This window comes from Thunnus albacares, chromosome 1 (assembly GCF_914725855.1).
Source record: "Thunnus albacares chromosome 1, fThuAlb1.1, whole genome shotgun sequence".
Taxonomy (NCBI): Eukaryota; Metazoa; Chordata; class Actinopteri; order Scombriformes; family Scombridae; genus Thunnus; species Thunnus albacares.
In genome coordinates this window covers 39,231,796-39,250,601 of record NC_058106.1, presented here as the reverse complement: position 1 = coordinate 39,250,601, position 18,806 = coordinate 39,231,796, and the positions used below count along the sequence as shown (strand labels likewise).

The 18,806-nt window shown below is 42.3% G+C and overlaps 2 protein-coding genes and 1 long non-coding RNA gene across 3 annotated transcripts in view; all 3 read left to right on the top strand.

Annotated features, from left to right (window-relative positions):
- Positions 1-18,806, top strand: part of LOC122986896 (NLR family CARD domain-containing protein 3-like) — a 1,497,050-nt gene that overhangs the window by 916,853 nt on the left and 561,391 nt on the right. The gene's annotated exons all lie outside the window — the stretch shown is intronic.
- Positions 728-11,022, top strand: LOC122987772. The gene is made up of 4 exons (XR_006404593.1): positions 728-767; positions 862-871; positions 4,798-5,069; positions 10,564-11,022. It is a non-coding gene; the product is annotated as an uncharacterized LOC122987772 (long non-coding RNA).
- LOC122987488 lies at positions 11,257-13,931 on the top strand. Its single transcript, XM_044359396.1, has 3 exons — positions 11,257-12,259; positions 12,894-12,976; positions 13,097-13,931. The coding sequence occupies exons 1-3, from the start codon at positions 11,845-11,847 to the stop codon at positions 13,214-13,216; spliced, it is 618 nt and encodes a 205-aa protein (XP_044215331.1). The 5' UTR covers positions 11,257-11,844; the 3' UTR covers positions 13,217-13,931.

Here is an 18,806-nt window from a genome sequence, read left to right as displayed (position 1 = left end):
TGGGGTCAAAGATAAAGAGAAAGACCATATGGCTTAGCTGAGGTCTGATAGCATGAGCTGCTACTGCTGAAAGCAATTACAATTAGAATTAGAATTCGCTAATATGACAGATGAATACAGGAGGAGTTTAGCTGTAGCTTTATCCATTACTCTGCTTTGAAGAGAGTTATGAGATGGTGTGACTACCTTATAAGAGAGAGACATCTCCTTTTAAAGTTATAAAGTCTTCTTTTTATCTGCTATCATGCATTGCTGTCCACCACAGTGCCATTCTTCATACTACTACAAGATGGAGCCTGAGCAAGACATTTTCAAGTCCTACAAATAGCTTGTCATAGTCAGGCTATGAATGTGCTCTCTCTCTTCATCAGTTATTACTTTCAAATTCAGAAAAAGGCTTATTAGTATGAATGTTGCAGGTAAATATTCCAAAAACTAATGATGGTTCTCTCTCTCTCCAGGCTTTGTCAGGCTGGTGAATGGGAATAGTCTGTGTTCAGGCAGACTGGAGGTGAAGTCTGAGCAGTCGTGGTCCTCAGTGTGTGAAGCTGACTTTGACCAGCAGGATGCAGAGGTGGTCTGTAGGGAGCTCGGGTGTGGGGCTCCTTCAGTCCTCCGGGGGGCGCTCTATGGAGAAGTGGAGGCTCCAATGTGGACCAAAGAGTTCCAGTGTGGAGGCCATGAGTCTGCTCTCCTGGACTGTGGAAGATCAGACTCAGCTAGAAGCACCTGCTCACTTGGCAAAGCTGTTGGACTCACCTGCTCAGGTAGAAGAGGAGCTGCAGTTTTGATTCGGCTTCATTTCTGTTCTAATGAAACTGACTTTATTCTTTTACTGATGACTCTCTTGTTTCTGTTCAGAGCCTGTCAGGTTGGTGGGAGGAGCCAGTCGCTGTGCAGGTACACTGGAGGTGAAACGAACAGAGTGGAGACCAGTGGATGCCTTTGCCTGGACCCTGAAGGACGCAGCTGTTGCCTGCAGAGAACTAGACTGTGGTTCTGTTGTTTCTACAGGAAGAAGAGAGTCCTCAGATAGGACTGTATGGAGGATCGATTATCGCTGTCTTCATTCTGGATCTACATTGAAGGACTGTGCATCATCATTGTTGTCTCGCTCCATGGTGGAGCTCACTTGCTTAGGTAAGTGACATCATCTATAATATTTTCCTTCTTCTGTCACAGTGATAGTCTGTGGTTTCCATTGGACTGAACTGTAAACTTATCCAGGACGACGGCATCCTTAGACAATTTTAGACAATATTTTCCTCATATACAATATGTATGAGAAAATAAAGCAATGTTAATTATGTTCTTAATTTGTTTCTTTTTTTTTCTCTTAAAAAATAACAAAAAGAACCTATAAGAATACAGTTAAAATACCGGATTGTTAAGCAGTATTGTTAAGAGTAGTAGTAATGAACTTAACGATACCCATCCCTTCCTCCTGCTCCAGCTCCTTCCCCAGCAGAGAGGTGATGTTACAACAAGAACCCTAGAACTAGTTTACAATGTCAGGGGTACAGAAATGCTGACTATGGCTGCATCCCAAGTCTCTTAAATTGCATCCATGTTTCCCTCACTTGCGTCTTAGTCCCTCCCACCGTGGATGCAAGGAGAGACGCAAGGAAACTAAGCGAGGAGAGAGGAAACGAGGAAATTTGTTTTAAGAGACATGAGACGTCCTCTCCTCTGAGGCATCACGTGAAGCAACGTCCGTTTCTGATGATGGCGACAGCTGATCACAGCTGGATCAGCTGTCAGTCGGCTTTAACAGCTGTAGAAACTTCTGATGGAGTTTGTTGTCTGCACACATGTGCACTGTGCTGACACTAATAAAGGTTCACAGTTATCACCGCTAGAGCAGCTGTTTCCTTTCTGCAGCTGTTACCTGTTTAACAAACACCTAAATAAAAACCTGCATTCTGCATTTATACTGTGTCCTGCTCAGACGCACAGGAACCATTTCTACTCGCAGAATGCGTTTATACTGTTTATTGATTATTTGCATCTGTATTTTTTGATAATCTTGATAGAGAATTCATCATTCAATAATCCAGAATATGATCAGGGTGTCTTCTGAACACTGGAAAATATGTGTTTGGTTAAATGTTTCAGAGCAAATGAAAATGATTTAACTCATATCAAACCCTACGCTCAGGAATTTTCAGCCTCACATGTGACTGAATGGAAATGACGATAAATGATGTAAAATATAAATGTGTTTAACTATTATTATGGATCAAATTAAAGTCAGGAAGAGTCTGCCTGTCAGCAAGAAACAGTTTAATGGAGGAAATAACAGATCATGAAAAAAACATCTTTCTTATAAACAAAGAAAGTTGTTTATGGTTCTTTTGTTGATCAGATCGACAATTAATAGATTTTTAACTGTATGATGAATCAGAAAACAAATAAACATAAAACCTGGGAGGGATACACTTAAATTTAATCTGTAATCTGTCTCCACTTCGGTATGAAACTGCAGTGATGTATCAGATCAGTCTGATCAGCTGCAGTGTTCAATCAATAACTGATAGCCAATAAGGGGGCGTGTCGGCTGGTAAAAGACTTCCGTGAAGGCCGCTCTCGTGTTTCCTCGCTCCTCGGAGCAAAATAAGAGACTCGGGACGCCTATCAACATGGTGCATCAGGAACAACTTCCGGTTCGGGTGAAGACATAAGGAGGAGACATAAATTAAGAGACTTGAGATGTATCCTATGAATATGAGGCAAAGTGCTATTTGAATAGAAGACTTACCGCAGCAGACTGGCATGCTTATTGTCAAGATATTAATTTGGTGGGATAAACATGTAGATGGGTCAGAAGAGATGGAGGTCAAACCGAGCAATGTAGAGCAACACAGAGAACTTACAGGTAAAATGACAAAAATGCACATCAAAGTGCAGCAGCAACACTAACGTTAACTACAGGCTTTGATTCAGCCCATCTAAGATGAAGTAGAAAAGACTCACTTTGGTTTAAAAAACACTTTCATGAAGATTAAGATCATTCATACAGAATAAATATGAGCATGATACAAATCAAATATGTAGTGTTTGGACCACAACTTCACAAAACTATCTTTGTTAAAGTGAATATGTTTGTAGGTCACACTTATTGACTGTATATAAATATGGACGACACGTCTCCACTTCCTGCCACTATGCAAAAGTGAAGCCAAGATATCTCCTTTCTGGGAGCGGCCATCTTGCTTGTGTGATATCATTTGGAGCCAGAGTCTGCACAGTAGTCAGGTGGCAGGATGACAGTCCGCGGGACACGCCCCTCAGCCATTCCACTGCCTGACGGAGGTTTGAGAGCGGCTGCCACGGCTGTCAATCATGACTTCAGACTCCCTTTTATATCATTAAATAACTATTCAAAAACAAACTTATCAGAAAAATGTGCACTTGGACAAACATCTGCATGATAAGAACTACCTAAAATGACAGAAACCATCTTTGGGAAATTTTTTTTTTGACGTGTACTTTGATTTTTTATATTTTATTTTTTCACTATACTGCAGCCAGCCACCAAGGGGCGATCAAGATGTTTTGGCTTCACTTTGGGGAGCTGTCATGACGTCCATATTTATATAGGCTACAGTCAAGCATTACACTTCAATAAGGGAGCTACAAATTAAGATAAGTTAATTTACAGCACAATAGTGAGCTAAAGCTAACACCATGTTAACATTTTTGAGTTGCTAATATGATCTTAATTCTGTTCACCTTTGATTTCATCTGTTCTGGGGTTCATACAGATTAATACATTAGATGTTGAAGAGATTATTTTAGCTGGTTCTGTGAAGTCTGTAGTCAGTCTAGATCTCCTAGCTAGCAGCTTTATAGCTGTCAACTGTCACATGATTGACTGAACAGCCTAGCCAATTAGATTTGCTGTAACAGCTCCAAGAAAGCTGATTGGCCAGGATTTAAATTTCCCACTGTCTCTTTCTAATAAACTATAAAAAAAACATTTTACCAAACATTACCACGCAGTAAACCTGTTAAAAGTGTGTGTGCGAGTCACAGCGTGTGAGAGTGAGCTTGCAAACCTGCTCAGACTTGAAACACAAAGTTTGCAGGCAGAAACCTAAAAGTTTACAAAACTAAGATTACAGGTACAAAACCCTATTCTCCCTGTTGGTGGTGGGTCCACAGAGCAGCTCCATGTTGCTTCTTCGGACTGTGTAAGACCAGGCTCCATGGGCCAAGGCCCGGCCACCAGAGACTCCCTAGCTGGGCTTCAGGGGGGGACCTTCATTTAAACTATCATGAGATTTGTCATATTTCTGTTTGCAATGAGATGTATTATATTTGTTATAGTATATAAGGTGGTAAATAAAGATCAGTATTAAATTGTAAATCCTCTCTCCAGACGCTGTCAGGCTGGTGAATGGGAATAGTCTGTGTTCAGGCAGACTGGAGGTGAAGTCTGAGCAGTCGTGGTCCTCAGTGTGTGAAGCTGACTTTGACCAGCAGGATGCAGAGGTGGTCTGTAGGGAACTCAGCTGTGGGGCTCCTTCAGTCCTCCGGGGGGCGCTCTATGGAGAAGCGGAGGGTCCAATGTGGACCAAAGAGTTCCAGTGTGGAGGCCATGAGTCTGCTCTCCTGGACTGTTGAAGATCAGACTCAGCTAGAAGCACCTGCTCACCTGGCAAAGCTGTTGGAGTCACCTGCTCAGGTAGAAGAGGAGCTGCAACTTTGATTCGGCTTCATTTCTGTTCTAATGAAACTCGCTTTATTCTTTTACTGATGACTCTCTTGTTTCTGTTCAGGGCCACAGAGCGTCAGGTTGGTGGGAGGAACTGGTCGCTGTGCAGGTAGACTGGAGGTGAAAAAAGGAGAGTGGAGACCAGTGGATGGCTCTTACTGGACCCTGAAGGAAGCAGCTGTTGCTTGTGAGAGGTTGGACTGTGGCTCTGCTGTTTCAACACCAATAAGAAATGAGCACTCAGAGAGACCTGTATGGAGGATCAGTTCTTACTGTGTTCAATCTGAATCTGCACTGAAGGACTGTGCATCATCAAGTTCCTCTTCCTTCATCATGGAGCTCACCTGCTCAGGTAAGTCCATTAGTGACATCATCTATGACAGTAATATTTTCCTTCCTCTGTCACAGTGATAGTCAGTGGTTTCCATTGGACTGAACTGGAAACTTATCCAGGACGACGGCATCTTAAAGGGTAGAGAAGCTTGCTCCTGGAGGCTCATTTCTTCAAGCTGAGATAATTTGCACCTTTAAGCAACCTGCTGTGGTTCACTCACACACCCTGCAGTTCTCCTGAGCAGCTCAGTCACATCCACCTTACAAGCAACAACTACATTACAAATTAAAACTAGTTTGCATGTCAGAGAGTCTGCTGTTTGTAGTCTGGTTGTTCTACAGAGGTTGAATCATCTGCATCTCCATTTCCCCCATGATTAACTTGCCATCAAACAGCCTAAATCCCAGACCGTCCAACTCCCAGAACAGTCTGCACTCTTCTGGCCAGCAACAGGAGGTAACTTTAGTACAACAGGAGAAAAAATACAGCTGCTTTATGAACTTCCTTTTGGTGCGAAGGCACAAACAACAGTCTGAGCCGTTCTTCCCGCGACACATAGACACAAGGAGGCAACCCTCTGGCTTTGCGTGGAGAACTCCAACACAGTAGGACTCTGCGGGAGGCTCGTGAGTATCCCGTCACTTGCCCCACACCTCTCACACCGAGCAACTCCAGAAAAGAAGAGAGTCCAGCCCCTCTCTAGGAGTTTAGGTCCAGAGCAGGTGCTGTGTGTAGGGATGAGCGCAATTAAATCCAGTTAGGGAGCCACAAAGCTGGAAGTACACAGACTGCATCTCAAAGAACTCATGGGTACCCTCAACTACATGGTGAAGGCAGAGAGATCCTCTTATTTCTCTAATCTAATTTCTGTCAGCAAGAGAAACCCTAAAGTCCTGTTTGACACTGTAAACTATATTGTCTCTCCCAGCACCCCTAAACTCCCAATCTTATCAAACAGCAACTGCAATAACTTCCTTAAATATTTTATAGACAAGGTTGTCAATGTTCGGGCAAATATCTCACCCACGTCCAGTCAGCTTACTAGTGGTTCCTCAAATCCATCCATCTTGGACTCCTTTTGTCCAGTGTCCATGGATGATATTGCAGTCCTGTTATGACAAATGAAACCCTCCTCGAGCCCACTCGATGTCCAACCAACCTCAATGTTTTTAAAGGTTTTAAACTATATCAGCCCCTGCACAGTCAATATCATAAACTGCTGTCTCATATCAGGGTGTGTCCCCTGCTTCTTTAAGCAGGCTATTGTTCAGCCTTTGTTGAAGAAATCAAACCTGGACCCTTCCCTGCCAGAGAACTACAGGCCCATCTTGAAACTTCCGTTCTTTTCCAAAATTCAAGAAAAGGCTGTTGAAAAGCATCTTGTTCAAACACTGGAATTGCACAGGGTGTTTGATAAATTTCTATCTGGTTTCTGTAAACTGTACTCCACTAAAACAGCTCTCCTTAAGGTCTCTAATGATATTTTAATGGCTGCAGATGCCGGATATTGTTCTGTTTTAGTTTTATTGGATCTTAGCGCAGCGTTCAATACTGTGGACCATCACAATCTACAGGCTAAATAACCTGGTGGGCATTTCTGGAACTGCATTGGAGTGGTTCTCCTCATATCTCACAGATAGGTCTTTGTCAGTCTCTGAAGGTGAATTTGTGTAGGACACTGCAGCTCTGTCATGTGGTGTCACCCAGGGATCAGTCTTGGGACCCATTCTATTCTCCATATACATGTTGCCACTGGGACAAATCATCAGCAGTTTCAAGAACATCTCCTACCATTTGTACGCTGATAACATCCAGTTGTACTTTTCATTTAAACCTAATGAGCTTCACTAATTCTCTGTACTGAACAACTGTTCAAACGCAATTAGAAATTGGATGTCAAATGATTTTCTGCAGTTAAATGCAGATAAAACTGAGGTCCTGATTTTTGGCCCTGATAATCTTCAGTCAACAATCAGGCAGAGGCTTGGTTCCTTATCCTCATCATCCTGGTCTTGCCTGCACAATCTTGGTGTAATTTTTTTCTATGACTTTTGAAGCTCACATTAAGACACTGACTCGATCATGCTTCTTTCACCTTAGAAACATAGCCAAACTCTGGTCTGTGGTATCAAGAAATGTAATGGAGATGTTAATACATGCTTTTATTTTATCACATTTGGACTACTGTAATTCTTTTTAACCTGCCTTAATACATCTTCAATACACTGCTTACAAACTGTCCAAAACGCCGCTGCTCGGCTTTTAACACAATCCATCAGATGGTCACATATTATTCCTATTTTATTCTCACTGCACTGGCTTCCAGTTCATTTTAGAATTCATTTATAAATTTTGGTGCTCACTTACAGAGCTCTACATGGCCAGGCTCCACAGTATATTACAGACCTTCTGCACCCCTACACCACAAACCGAGCTCTTAGGTCCTCCACCCAGGGCTCTCTAAGTGTAACTCGTACACATTTTAAGACTCAGGGAGATTGCGCTCTGGAGTAGTCTCCCAAAAGGCTTAAGGTCCTTGGATACTATGGACTCTTTTAAAAAGCAGCTAAAAACCCATTTGTTCAGACAGACATTTGGATAGTATTTGGTATTTTATATTTTAATTTGTCTATTTTCTCCTGCTACCACTGAAATAAGCTTTAGAATAAATTGGTGGGATAAACATGTAGATGGGTCTGAATAGATGGAGGTCAACCCGAGCAAAGTGAAGCAATACAGAGAACTTAGGGTAAAATAATGACGTTAATGACAAAAATGCATGTCAAAGTGTAGCAGCAACAGTAACATAAACATCAAAGTACATCAGCTGTCACATCACGCCTGTTTGTGACAAGTAGAAAAGACTCACTTTGGTATAAAAAACGCTTTCATGAAGAAATCTACTTCAAAACCTCGAGGTCCCAGCGAAGGGCCACAGTGGAGTCACAGGCTAAAGCAGAGTGTGAAGCAGAAACATTCAGATAGCTCATACAGAATAAATATGAGCACGATACAAATCAAATATGTAGTGTGTAGAACCACAACCTCACAAAACTATCTTTGTTAAAGTGAATATGTCTGTGGTTACGCTACATAAAGGGAGCAACAAATTAAGATAAGTTAGCTTACAGCATAATAGTGAGTTAATGCTAATGACATGTTAACATTTTTGAGTTGCCAAAATGATCTTAATTCCGTCCACCTTTGATTTCATCTGTTCTGGAGTTCATACAGATTAATACATTAGATGACAAAGAGGTTATTTTAGCTGGTTCTGTGAAGCTGTAAGTGTGAAGTCTGTAGTCAGTCTAGATCTCCTAGCTAGTTTTCTTGCATCACAGCGTGTGAAAGTGAGCTTGCAAGCTTGGCTATTTGGGTTATTTGGGCCATATTTGCTGTTTTACATGTGGGCCATTTCAGGCTCACATCCATTTTGTCTGGGACAGAAAAAGGCATCATTGCCTGAAGTGGCTCACTTCCATATGCTTTCTGGGGTGAGACCACAGCAGGAGACTTCAGGCTATTTCCAGCAGCTGAGCTGAGTGAACACCACCCTGGCGATTTATATACGCTACTGTTGTCATGTTGTCTATTCTCACCACTACATGTCTGTCTTTTAACAGTGGAGCAAAGTGTTTGAGTACTTTCAGCACTGTGGACAGCTCCGGGCAGTTTATATGGAGGGATGGAGGCTCTAGTCATATTTCCCCTACCTTATGAGATTGACACGCCCCCCCCACCCTCTGAAGAGAGAAGCATCTGTGTACACTGAGATGTGTGATGTAGCTCTCCTGAGGGGAACCCCCGTTGACAGAACATGAGGGGTTTTCCAATATGTCAGGTCCGACTGCAGGGAGGGAGGGACCATTATCACATCTTTTGTGACATATCAGTGGAGACAGCCGAACCATCACTGGAGTTTTCTTCCTGTAAAGAAGACCCAGAGGAAGCACTACATGAATGACCGACATCATGCCCAGCAGGTGCATCACAGACAGAGCCGTCACTGCTGAGCACTTCCAGTCTGGCTGGAGACAGTTTCGCTCTCATGACGGAGGAAGCCAAATGCACTCCCAGGTAGATTAACGACTGGGAAGAGCATTTCTGCCAGTTCATGGCAAAACCCAGAAAGACAGGTGTTTCATGAGCTCCATTGTGTGGAGCGCTGCACTCTCTCTGGAGGGTGATATCACTATCAGGTCATCCAGGTAAAATAAAACTCTGCAGCAGTGACTGCGGGGCGCCTCTGTCTGGAGCATCCTGACGGTCATGCCAGGAGCCTTGGGGTTGCTGAGGATGCGACATAGTTCTGCTCCATGAGATGTGTCTCCTCACTCTGTCCACTTCCTTCAGAGCAGTCCAAACAGCCAATCGGGGCTGACGGGGCCGTCCAGCAGCTCTGATCTGCACTGAGAGCTGGGACATGATATAAGCCTGAGCCACTGTCGTCTCAGTGGAGAGGGTCAGAATAGCTGACATTGCCTTCCTGATGCGTGTCGCCATCTCCAGAGGGAGCATGTTTGGCTGCGTAGCCATGGCGGAGACAGCAGAGGACAGCAGGGCAATGTTGTTAGCAGCTGCTGCTGACTGGACCATGGCCCCCACCCGGGCCAGGGCAGACATAGTTTCTTCTGACTGCATACAAACACTGAAGACTCATTAAGCCAGTATAATATACTGAGGATGCAGACCTGAGAGGGGCAACTGTGCAGGCCACAGTGGCGCAAAATAAAATCTTCACGACTGTGCATATATGCGGGTATAAACCCAATAGCAACAGCTCTTAGAGGGCGAAACCCATATGTAACGGAACGTCTCTCTCTCCAGAATCTGTCAGGCTGGTGAATGGGAATAGTCTGTGTTCAGGCAGACTGGAGGTGAAGTCTGAGCAGTCGTGGTCCTCAGTGTGTGAAGCTGACTTTGACCAGCAGGATGCAGAGGTGGTCTGCAGGGAGCTCGGCTGTGGGGCTCCTTCAGTCCTCCAGGGGGCGCTCTATGGAGAAGTGGAGGCTCCAATGTGGACCAAAGAGTTCCAGTGTGGAGGCCATGAGTCTGCTCTCCTGGACTGTGGAAGATCAGACTCAGCTAGAAGCACCTGCTCACCTGGCAAAGCTGTTGGACTCACCTGCTCAGGTAGAAGGAAAGCTGCGGCTTTGATTCGGCTTCATTTCTGTTCTAATGAAACTCACTTTATTCTTTTACTGATGACTCTCTTGTTTCTGTTCAGGGCCACAGAGCGTCAGGTTGGTGGGAGGAGCCAGTCGCTGTGCAGGTAGACTGGAGGTGAAACAGGGAGATTGGGGACCAGTATTTAACCTTCCTGGGACCCTAAAGGAAGCAACTGTAATCTGTAGATATCTAGACTGTGGCTCTGCTGTTTCAATAAGACCCAGAAAGGTGGCACACAGATCTGTATGGGGGATCCTACATGACTGTGTTTACTCTGGGTCTGCACTGAGGGAATGTGCATCTCCACATGTCGCTCCCTTCATCTTGGAGCTCATCTGCTCAGGTAAGTCCATCAGTGACATCATCTATGACAGTAATATTTTCCTGCCTTTGTCACAGTGATAGTCTGTGGATTCCATTGGACTGAACTGTAAACTTTTCCAAGACTATGGCATCCTAAAGGATAGAGAAGTTAGCTTGTTCCTGTTCCAACTATCTACTAAAGGAAGGAATCTCTGTCTGTATGTCCTTTGTGTATCTCTTGAACAGTTCATCCAATCGACTCCACACTTGGTGGGTACATTGCTGGGAAACAAAGGGAGTGCAGCGGTGAATTTGGTTCAATTTGGACACACAATACATTTAATATTAATGAACTTTAAATACACCAGTGATCAGCAAGCCACTCTGCTCTGTGCGGGGGCAAAGCGGAGCTTCCGAGCTCTGGTGACTGACTCCTGCATGTCAGGGAGAGAGGAAAGACGATGCATGACAAGAGTCAGAGAAAAGTGCTCCAAAGAGAGAAAAGTTGACAGCAAAACAGAACTTTTAATCAAGAATGCACGCTCTTACCCCATATCTAGACAGAAAGTGTAGTGTTAGCAGCACGTTTAGCAGCCAGTGACTACACAGTGTTCAGGTACATTGTTGAGCGTAGGTCAACCATGTTTTGGAAGCACTCAGAGCCCAATACACAATGACTGTAATAAAGTGTATAAAATGGAGCAAATACTTCCACAGGCAGTTCAAAACCAGTTTGTCTTGGAGACAAAGATTGTGAAGTATCACTACAGACAAAGTACAAATCTTTGGAGCAAACATACCCACTCAAATCCCAACTGAAGGCACAGAGAATAGGAACAATCTAAGAGCCCAATATGATAGATCCACTTTATTTTAGGATGTACATTATTTAATTTTAAATACTTGAAATGAGAAAAGAATATGTATTAACGATTAGAGTAGGCTACTTGGCTTATTATGTTTTTCATGATTGATTCATGATTCAGTAATTTTTATTTCATGAATAAATATTAACAGCTGTTGTTAGTGTTTTCATTCCTTTTCCACAGGTAGTTTTCCTGATCTGCTGTCTTACAACAACAGCCTGACTATTTACTGTCCAGTCAGATCAGCTAACCAGTCCATAAATCATTCGATCAAAGGGGTGTTGCCGTCCGGTAAAAAACTTCCTTGTATGATACACCTGTGGTTCCTCACTCTAAGCTCCTCCAGGAGCCTCCTCTCTCCTCGCTCCTCATCTTCTCCAGGTGCATTTAAGGGATTGGAAGATCCTCTATGATGGTGGAGGGGAGATGATATCCAGGTTACAGGAGGAGAGAGGATGCGAGGAAGCATTAGCCAACATAATGAAAAACACCCTGTGTTTACAGACCTGCTAATTCAGCCAATCATCTCTCTGTTTATAGAGCTGCTGGTTCAACCAGTCATCTCGGTGACTTCTACCATGGACGGGGTCTCTGAGGCCCAGCAGCAGAGGTTTTGGGTGCGCCGGGGCTCCAACTTCACCATCAGCTGCTCCGTCCAGCCTCAGTACCCAGGAGGCTCCTTCCAGCTCACCTTCACCTCCTCCAACACAATATACAACTACACACAGCCAGCTGTCAATCACTCTGCTGACTTCCTGTTTCCTGCTGCAGACCCCGCCCACCAAGGCAGCTACAGCTGTGTTTATGGCGTCTATGTTTTTGATCATAACTTCTCCTCTGAGAGCCGTCTGCTGTCTCTCACTGTCACAGGTAAGCTGAAGCAGAGTGTGAAGCTCAGTGGAACTGAGACGTCACGCTGACTTTGTTTCCATGTTTGTAAAAATGATAAAAAGTCATCGGGCAGCAGGACCGACCCAGCGACCTACAGAGAGCTGAGGCAGAATCTGATGAAGGAACTGTAAAATGTTTCCTTCCCGGCGTCTTTAATGTTATTGAACCACAACAACTGTGTTGTAGTGAAAAGTAAAAGACAGCAAACGAGTCAGTGAAGCCAGATAAGCACTATAATGATAATAAACAGGACTTTACATGATGAGCTGAATGTCATCAGGAGAACTCAGAGCTTCACCAGGATCACATTTGATTTAACTGCATGTAAAGATGTTGATTGTTAACGATCAGTTGAATCATTTCAACCAGACAGGAGCTTTAAGGAGACAATCAGCAGACTTTCATTCTTTCTTTCAAACCGGCTGTAAACACGAGTTGTTTTTGTCCAACATCATCAGCATACAGAGGAGATCAGATGATCTTATAATCAACAAGCTGCTTCACACTTCAGTGATTTTAGGAGATTTAACGTCACTAAAGTTTCTGTTTGATGGGAGCTGTTGTTCTCATGATGTCATGTGATCTAATGTGATGACTGAATGTGTCTCGTCAGATCCAACAGTTCATATCATCAGACTGCTCGCCCTGCCGGTGACTCTGCTGTTGGTTGTCGCTGTCGTCGTTTTCATCCTGAAGGTACTGAACACATGTTTGTTGTTTAGAGGACTGGTTGAAATGAAGCACTCAGCCTATTTACATTGAACTGAAGAGAGGAGTGATGCAGTAACTTAGATCTGTGTTGTCATATCTCTCCAGGCCAGTAGGGGGCAGAAGTCAGACCCACAGGAGAACATTGAGCTGGATTCTTATAACCTCGGTGTCTCCAGAGCTGAAGGGGAGCCGGCTGAAGAGGAAGGAGCCCAGGGAGCAGAGTAGGACGTCCAAGGAGCCACACAAACCCACTGAAGAAGAACATCATCAGTCTCAGCCCAGTACAGCGAGGAATGACGTCCATATTGGTCAAGTCCACTGCCTCTGATTTAGATCCAGCCAAAACAGGAAGTAGTGAGACCTTTGTTAAGACCAGTAGAAGAAGAGCAGAGAGGATATCTGATTGGACCATTTGTAACATTATTATCTGTATATAGTTATATTTTATCATCATTAACTTCTCTCATGTGAACAGCTGTAACTGTTTTTACTTAAATATTTTCATGAATCCAGAGTTTTATGGTCTCATCTGGATAAATGTTGAGTCATCATTTAAATCATTTAAAAATCCATCCATTTGTTTGATGAGTTTATATCTTTTGTCTTCACTGCCTTTAATATACTATATACTATTTATTCAGCTGAAATGTGTTATTGCTTTTTTTCAAAATATTTGCTTTTTGTATTAAAGAAACTGATTAGAGAAAAACTTATCGAGTGAAATTAAACGTTTTATCTTTGTTTTGCTGTTTTCAAGAAAAAAAATGTTTTACAGAATTTAAAGCACATGTGTTTCTGCTGAATGTTCACTCAGCCCTCATTTATTGTATGTGACAGTCATGCAAATAAATCAATTTCTAATGTATCAATAACACTTTAACACTTTGCTGGTTTCATTTTGAAGGTTAGATCCCCAAAAGAATTTAGGATTTTCATGATATTCTGGTCAATTTAGTGCATCTCTCCCTCTCTACACTGAAAATCAAATAATACAATTATTATTTATTTGTGACAATACATGAAAAAGAGCTAGAAAAGTCACACAAAACAATATTCTTACGACTGCACTCATAAGGACACAATCTAGAAAAGACCTACAGCGAACACAAAAAAAACCCAATTTGACAAGACTGGAAATCAGAAAATAAATCAAATAAAAAAATGACCCAGATGAGCCCCATGCACCCATAGAGCATGTTCACCTCCGGCTAACTTGAATGGGGATAAAACCATAGACTGTATAAAAATATGGACGTAGTTACCGTGACGTCACCCGTTGGTTTCTGAAGAGCGGTTTTGAAGCTCAGAGCGAGCCGCTCCGGCCGTCGCCATCTTGGCAGTGCGTGACGCTACCTAACTCCCAGCCAATCAAAAATGGACAAAGAGGCGGGCCGAATGGCTGAAACAAGCCACCTAGCGGCTGGCGGACCTGTCACTCAAAGCAGCCATGTTCTTCATTATGCAGAACTTTACGGCTTAATAAAATTTAAACGGGTGAGAAACATTCACCCCCCGTACAGTTGTCATGAAAGGAGAAATTAGCTACAGAGACCAAAACCGTTGTTTGTACCAGGCTGTAAACATGTTTATTTCTGCTGTAAAGTTGGGTATTTTAACATGGGGGTCTATGGGGATTGACTCGCTTTTGGAGCCTCAAGTGGTCGTTCAAGGAACTGCAGTTTTTGGCACTTTTGGCACTGGCTTCATTTTACAGCCCCAGAGGTTGCCGCTTGGATAAAACATTTCAATCATGCGGCTCTTCTAGACTTTTGAAATGTGATTGGACTGAATGGATCAAATTCCTAACTGCAAATGTGAAACTAAACCAGTTACACTCTGAATAATTTATATGAACTGAACATGCAGCCCAACAAAAAGATGTTTCTGTGGGTAGATATGAAAACAGTTCCTTTACTGGTCACTTTTTCTATCACATCCACTGTTACATCTCAAACTGACCATGTTAGATAGTGTGTTTCATAACCTCAACTACCCAGTTATTAGCTTCACATATGAAGAAAGAACATAACCTCAACAAACTAAAAAAATGCCCCCAGGGTGTCCCTTAAAGTTCCCATACTACCGTCACCGAAACATCATTTTCTAGGGTTCCTGTTATGTTCTGGGATGTTCCCAGAACGTTAAGGGGACCTTTTAATAACAAAATGCGAGTAAATGTGGCGGCTAACATTGTAAAGTGACTTGCTAACTTGGCTAGTAATGAATCAAACTCTAAATATCACTGCATCTATTTGGAGCAGGCTGTAGAAACAATCCTCCCAGTCCTAATCCCACATTTCCCATGAACACTATGTCATCATGTGTAATACAACCATTGGCTTGGATGTAGCGTTTGGTAGAATCAGGCTTGGACTGGCAATCTGGCAATTCTGCAGATGGACTCGTCCACCTAGTGGGCTGCAAGGCCACCAGCAATGTGCGGAAAAAAACGTGGAAAAACAAAATTCAACCTGCTTGTCACTTGATGTTGGAACAGCCCATCTGATTTGGGATTACACAGTCTCAGTTGTCAATAGGCTACCTATACCATAAAGGCCTTTACACACCGGCAGCATTTTGTTTTTCGTGCAATTAATTTGCATGTCAGTATGTTTTTTCAAAGTGTTGTTTTTGTCATGAGTACTTTAGCACAGAATGCAAATGTTAAGTGGTGAAAAAGCGACGTAGTTATTTTTGGAACACGGTCAGTTTTACTGAGTTTTCACACAGTGAATAAAAGCATCAACCAATCATGAAGCATAATAAGACAGCTGTTTATTGCGGAAGGTGTTGAATATCCCGCTGTATGTGTTTTGAACTTTACTATGTGTCATTTACTGTATCTACATTGATTGATCAGCTCCCAGTCTGTCTGTTTCACTGCAGGCTCACTGGCTATGGTGGGCAGGGAAATAAAGCCAATGAATCAATGTATTGAATCATGTATCATGTATCATCATATGCATGATCATTATGTATTTATAAATACATAAGTTACATAAGTAATACATAAGTTGTGCTCACGAGATGAATTTTTCTCCTGCTTGTGATAAAGTGTGAGAGGATCAGAGGTGACTCTACAGCTGACGCATCGCTCTGGATTCCGCCATATTTCTCGTTTGGTCGTTGCCATGGCAATGCAATCCATGAATTTGGGGGGGCGGAGCTTCTGAAGGAGCATGACGGGAGGGGTGTTTGTTTAGTTGTTTAGTTCAAATATCAACAATCTTTCTCCAGAATGACTGACTCTACCTTTAACCACAGTGTTGTCACACCATAAAACATAATTATGTTTTAACAGTGATGTGTGACGGTTTTGGGAAGCACCAATAAAGGCGGCATATTGGAAAACGCCTCTCTGGGTCATTCTGGAGTACATGTACAATCAATGTAGTAGTTTAATTATGAGGATGATGTTGCTCTAGGCTGATTTCTCCAACACTTTAGTTGTATGAAACCTTTTAAACCCATATTGAATGCATCAATAATAAGGTTTAAAAAAGCTGTTTACGAGGTTATTCACCTGACAGCAGCGGCTCAGTCAGACATCATTTGATTGATCGCTCACCTGCGAGGGAACTTCGACTTGTTGACCCACGCTGCTCTCAGGGTGTGAACGCTGAAGCAAACATCAAAGCAGGTGTGAGCTATAATTGTACTTCAAACTCAACAAAAATGTCACTGATTGCTGCTGTCACTGAAGAGACTGACTGATGAGTCTCACTGTAATCTGATTGGACAGATTTCACTACTTTTCCTTCCCGAGGTGTCAGATCAGGCAACTGGCTTTCTACAAAACTTAAAAGAGCTTCACTGGAAAAGTTCACTGCCAGCAGCTAGAGAAGCTAAAGAGCTGATATCTATCACTGCCAGAGAGAGACGATGAGAAACAAAAAGGAAATAGTGAGTGATGGATAGTACGAGAGAAAGTCAAATAGCCAGAGACGTTTACCCTTTATTAAATCTGGATCAGAAGCTGAATGTGACCCAAACAAAACCGACTGAGCTGCAAAACGGAGCTTAATAAACCTGAACCTGCTAAACACAAACGTTAGCTAACCCTGAGGCTAATTGTTTTAGTTGTTAATTAGAACCGTTAGCTAACCTGAACATAACCACTTAAGCTGCTGAAGTAAATCATTAGTCAGCCGGAACCAAAATGTTTCAGCTGCTAAGCTGAATTATTAGCTAATTTAAAGAAAACCTTTTCAGCTTCTAACAGTTACTGTCAACTTGACTAATACAAACTTATTTTAGCTTTTGGACTGAACTAGCTAACCTGAACCAAACTGTTTCAGCTGCTGAACTGAGCTATAATCTGATTTGAATGAAACTGTTCAGGTTAACTGATGGTTTTTATGACCATTTTATATTTGTTGTATCAGTTTCACAGTTAAAGGAACAGTCCGGCAGATGAAGACATGGTTGTTTCAGCTACATTCCCTGAGCTTTCAGTCAGCTAAGCTAATCTAAACTGTCTCTCTCAGCTGAGCCTCGGCTGTCAGTTTCCCTTCGGCGCCGTCAGGCAGATCACCAAGAACACAATCTGTCGCCGTGCCGACCGGCTGCCAGCGTCTGAATAAATCATCTGTCTCAGCTAGAGTTTGATTTCATGTGTGACCCAAATAACAAGGTTTTCCCCTGTGTGTGTGTGTGTGATACAGTGACAAGAATAAACCTGTGTTGTTACTCTGAATGGGTCGACACAGGTTTCTGAACCTTGTTTAAAACAACAAAAAATAGTTCATGGGGTCCTAATTTATTTCCTGTTGCAGATTATGCAACAACAACAACAGCTTCCAAATATTTTCCTTGAAGGGAATTTATATTTACATTTATAGTTTCCTTCAAAGGCTAAAGTTTTATATCCTTATCAAGAATCAATGTAGTCGCTATACAGAAAATAGCAGTTGTGGAAGAAGTATTCAGATCCTTTACTGCAAAAGTACCAACACATCAATGTAAAAATACTCCATTATGAGTAAAAGTCCTGCATGGAAAATCCTACTACAGCTTGATGTAGTTAAAGTATTGCAGTAAAAGTACATAAGTATTATGAGCTTGATGTAGTTAAAGTATTGCAGTAAAAGTACATAAGTATTATGAGCTTGATGTAGTTAAAGTATTGCAGTAAAAGTAGTGGTTTGGTTCCTCTGACTGATATATTATTATATATGACATCATTAGATTATTAATAGTGAAGCATCAGTGTTAGAGCAGCATGTTACTGTTGTAGCTGCTGGAGGTGGAGCTAGTTTACACTACGTTATATACAGTTAGCTAGTTTAGTCCAGTGGTTCCCAACCTAGGGGTCGGGCCCCTCCAAAGGGTCAGCAGATAAATCTGAGGGGTGGTGAGATGATTAATGGGAGAGGAAAGAAGAAAAAACAAAGTTCTGATACACAAATCTGTTTTCAGTTTTTGGATTTTTTCTCTAATCTTTGATTTTTGCTGAAATATTGGATCATTTGAACATTTATTGAAATGAAAGCATGTGAGAAGTTTAGAGGGAAAAATCACTATTTGGTGGAGCTGTTAACAACTCATAGACATGTGAAATGTGACCCCGACTACACACTGCTTTTTGTAAGACGTCAAAAGCCAAAAAGGTTGGAAACCACTGGTTTCATCTTTAACAATGTGTTGTATTTTAAAAGCTTGTTATATTATCCATTGTGTCAAATCTTCATCTGAGAAGTAACTAAAGCTGTCAAATAAATGTAGTGGAGTAGAAAGTACAATATTTCCCTCTGAAATGTAGAAAGTAGCATCACATGGAAATACTCAAGTAAAGTACAAGTACCTCAAAGCTGTA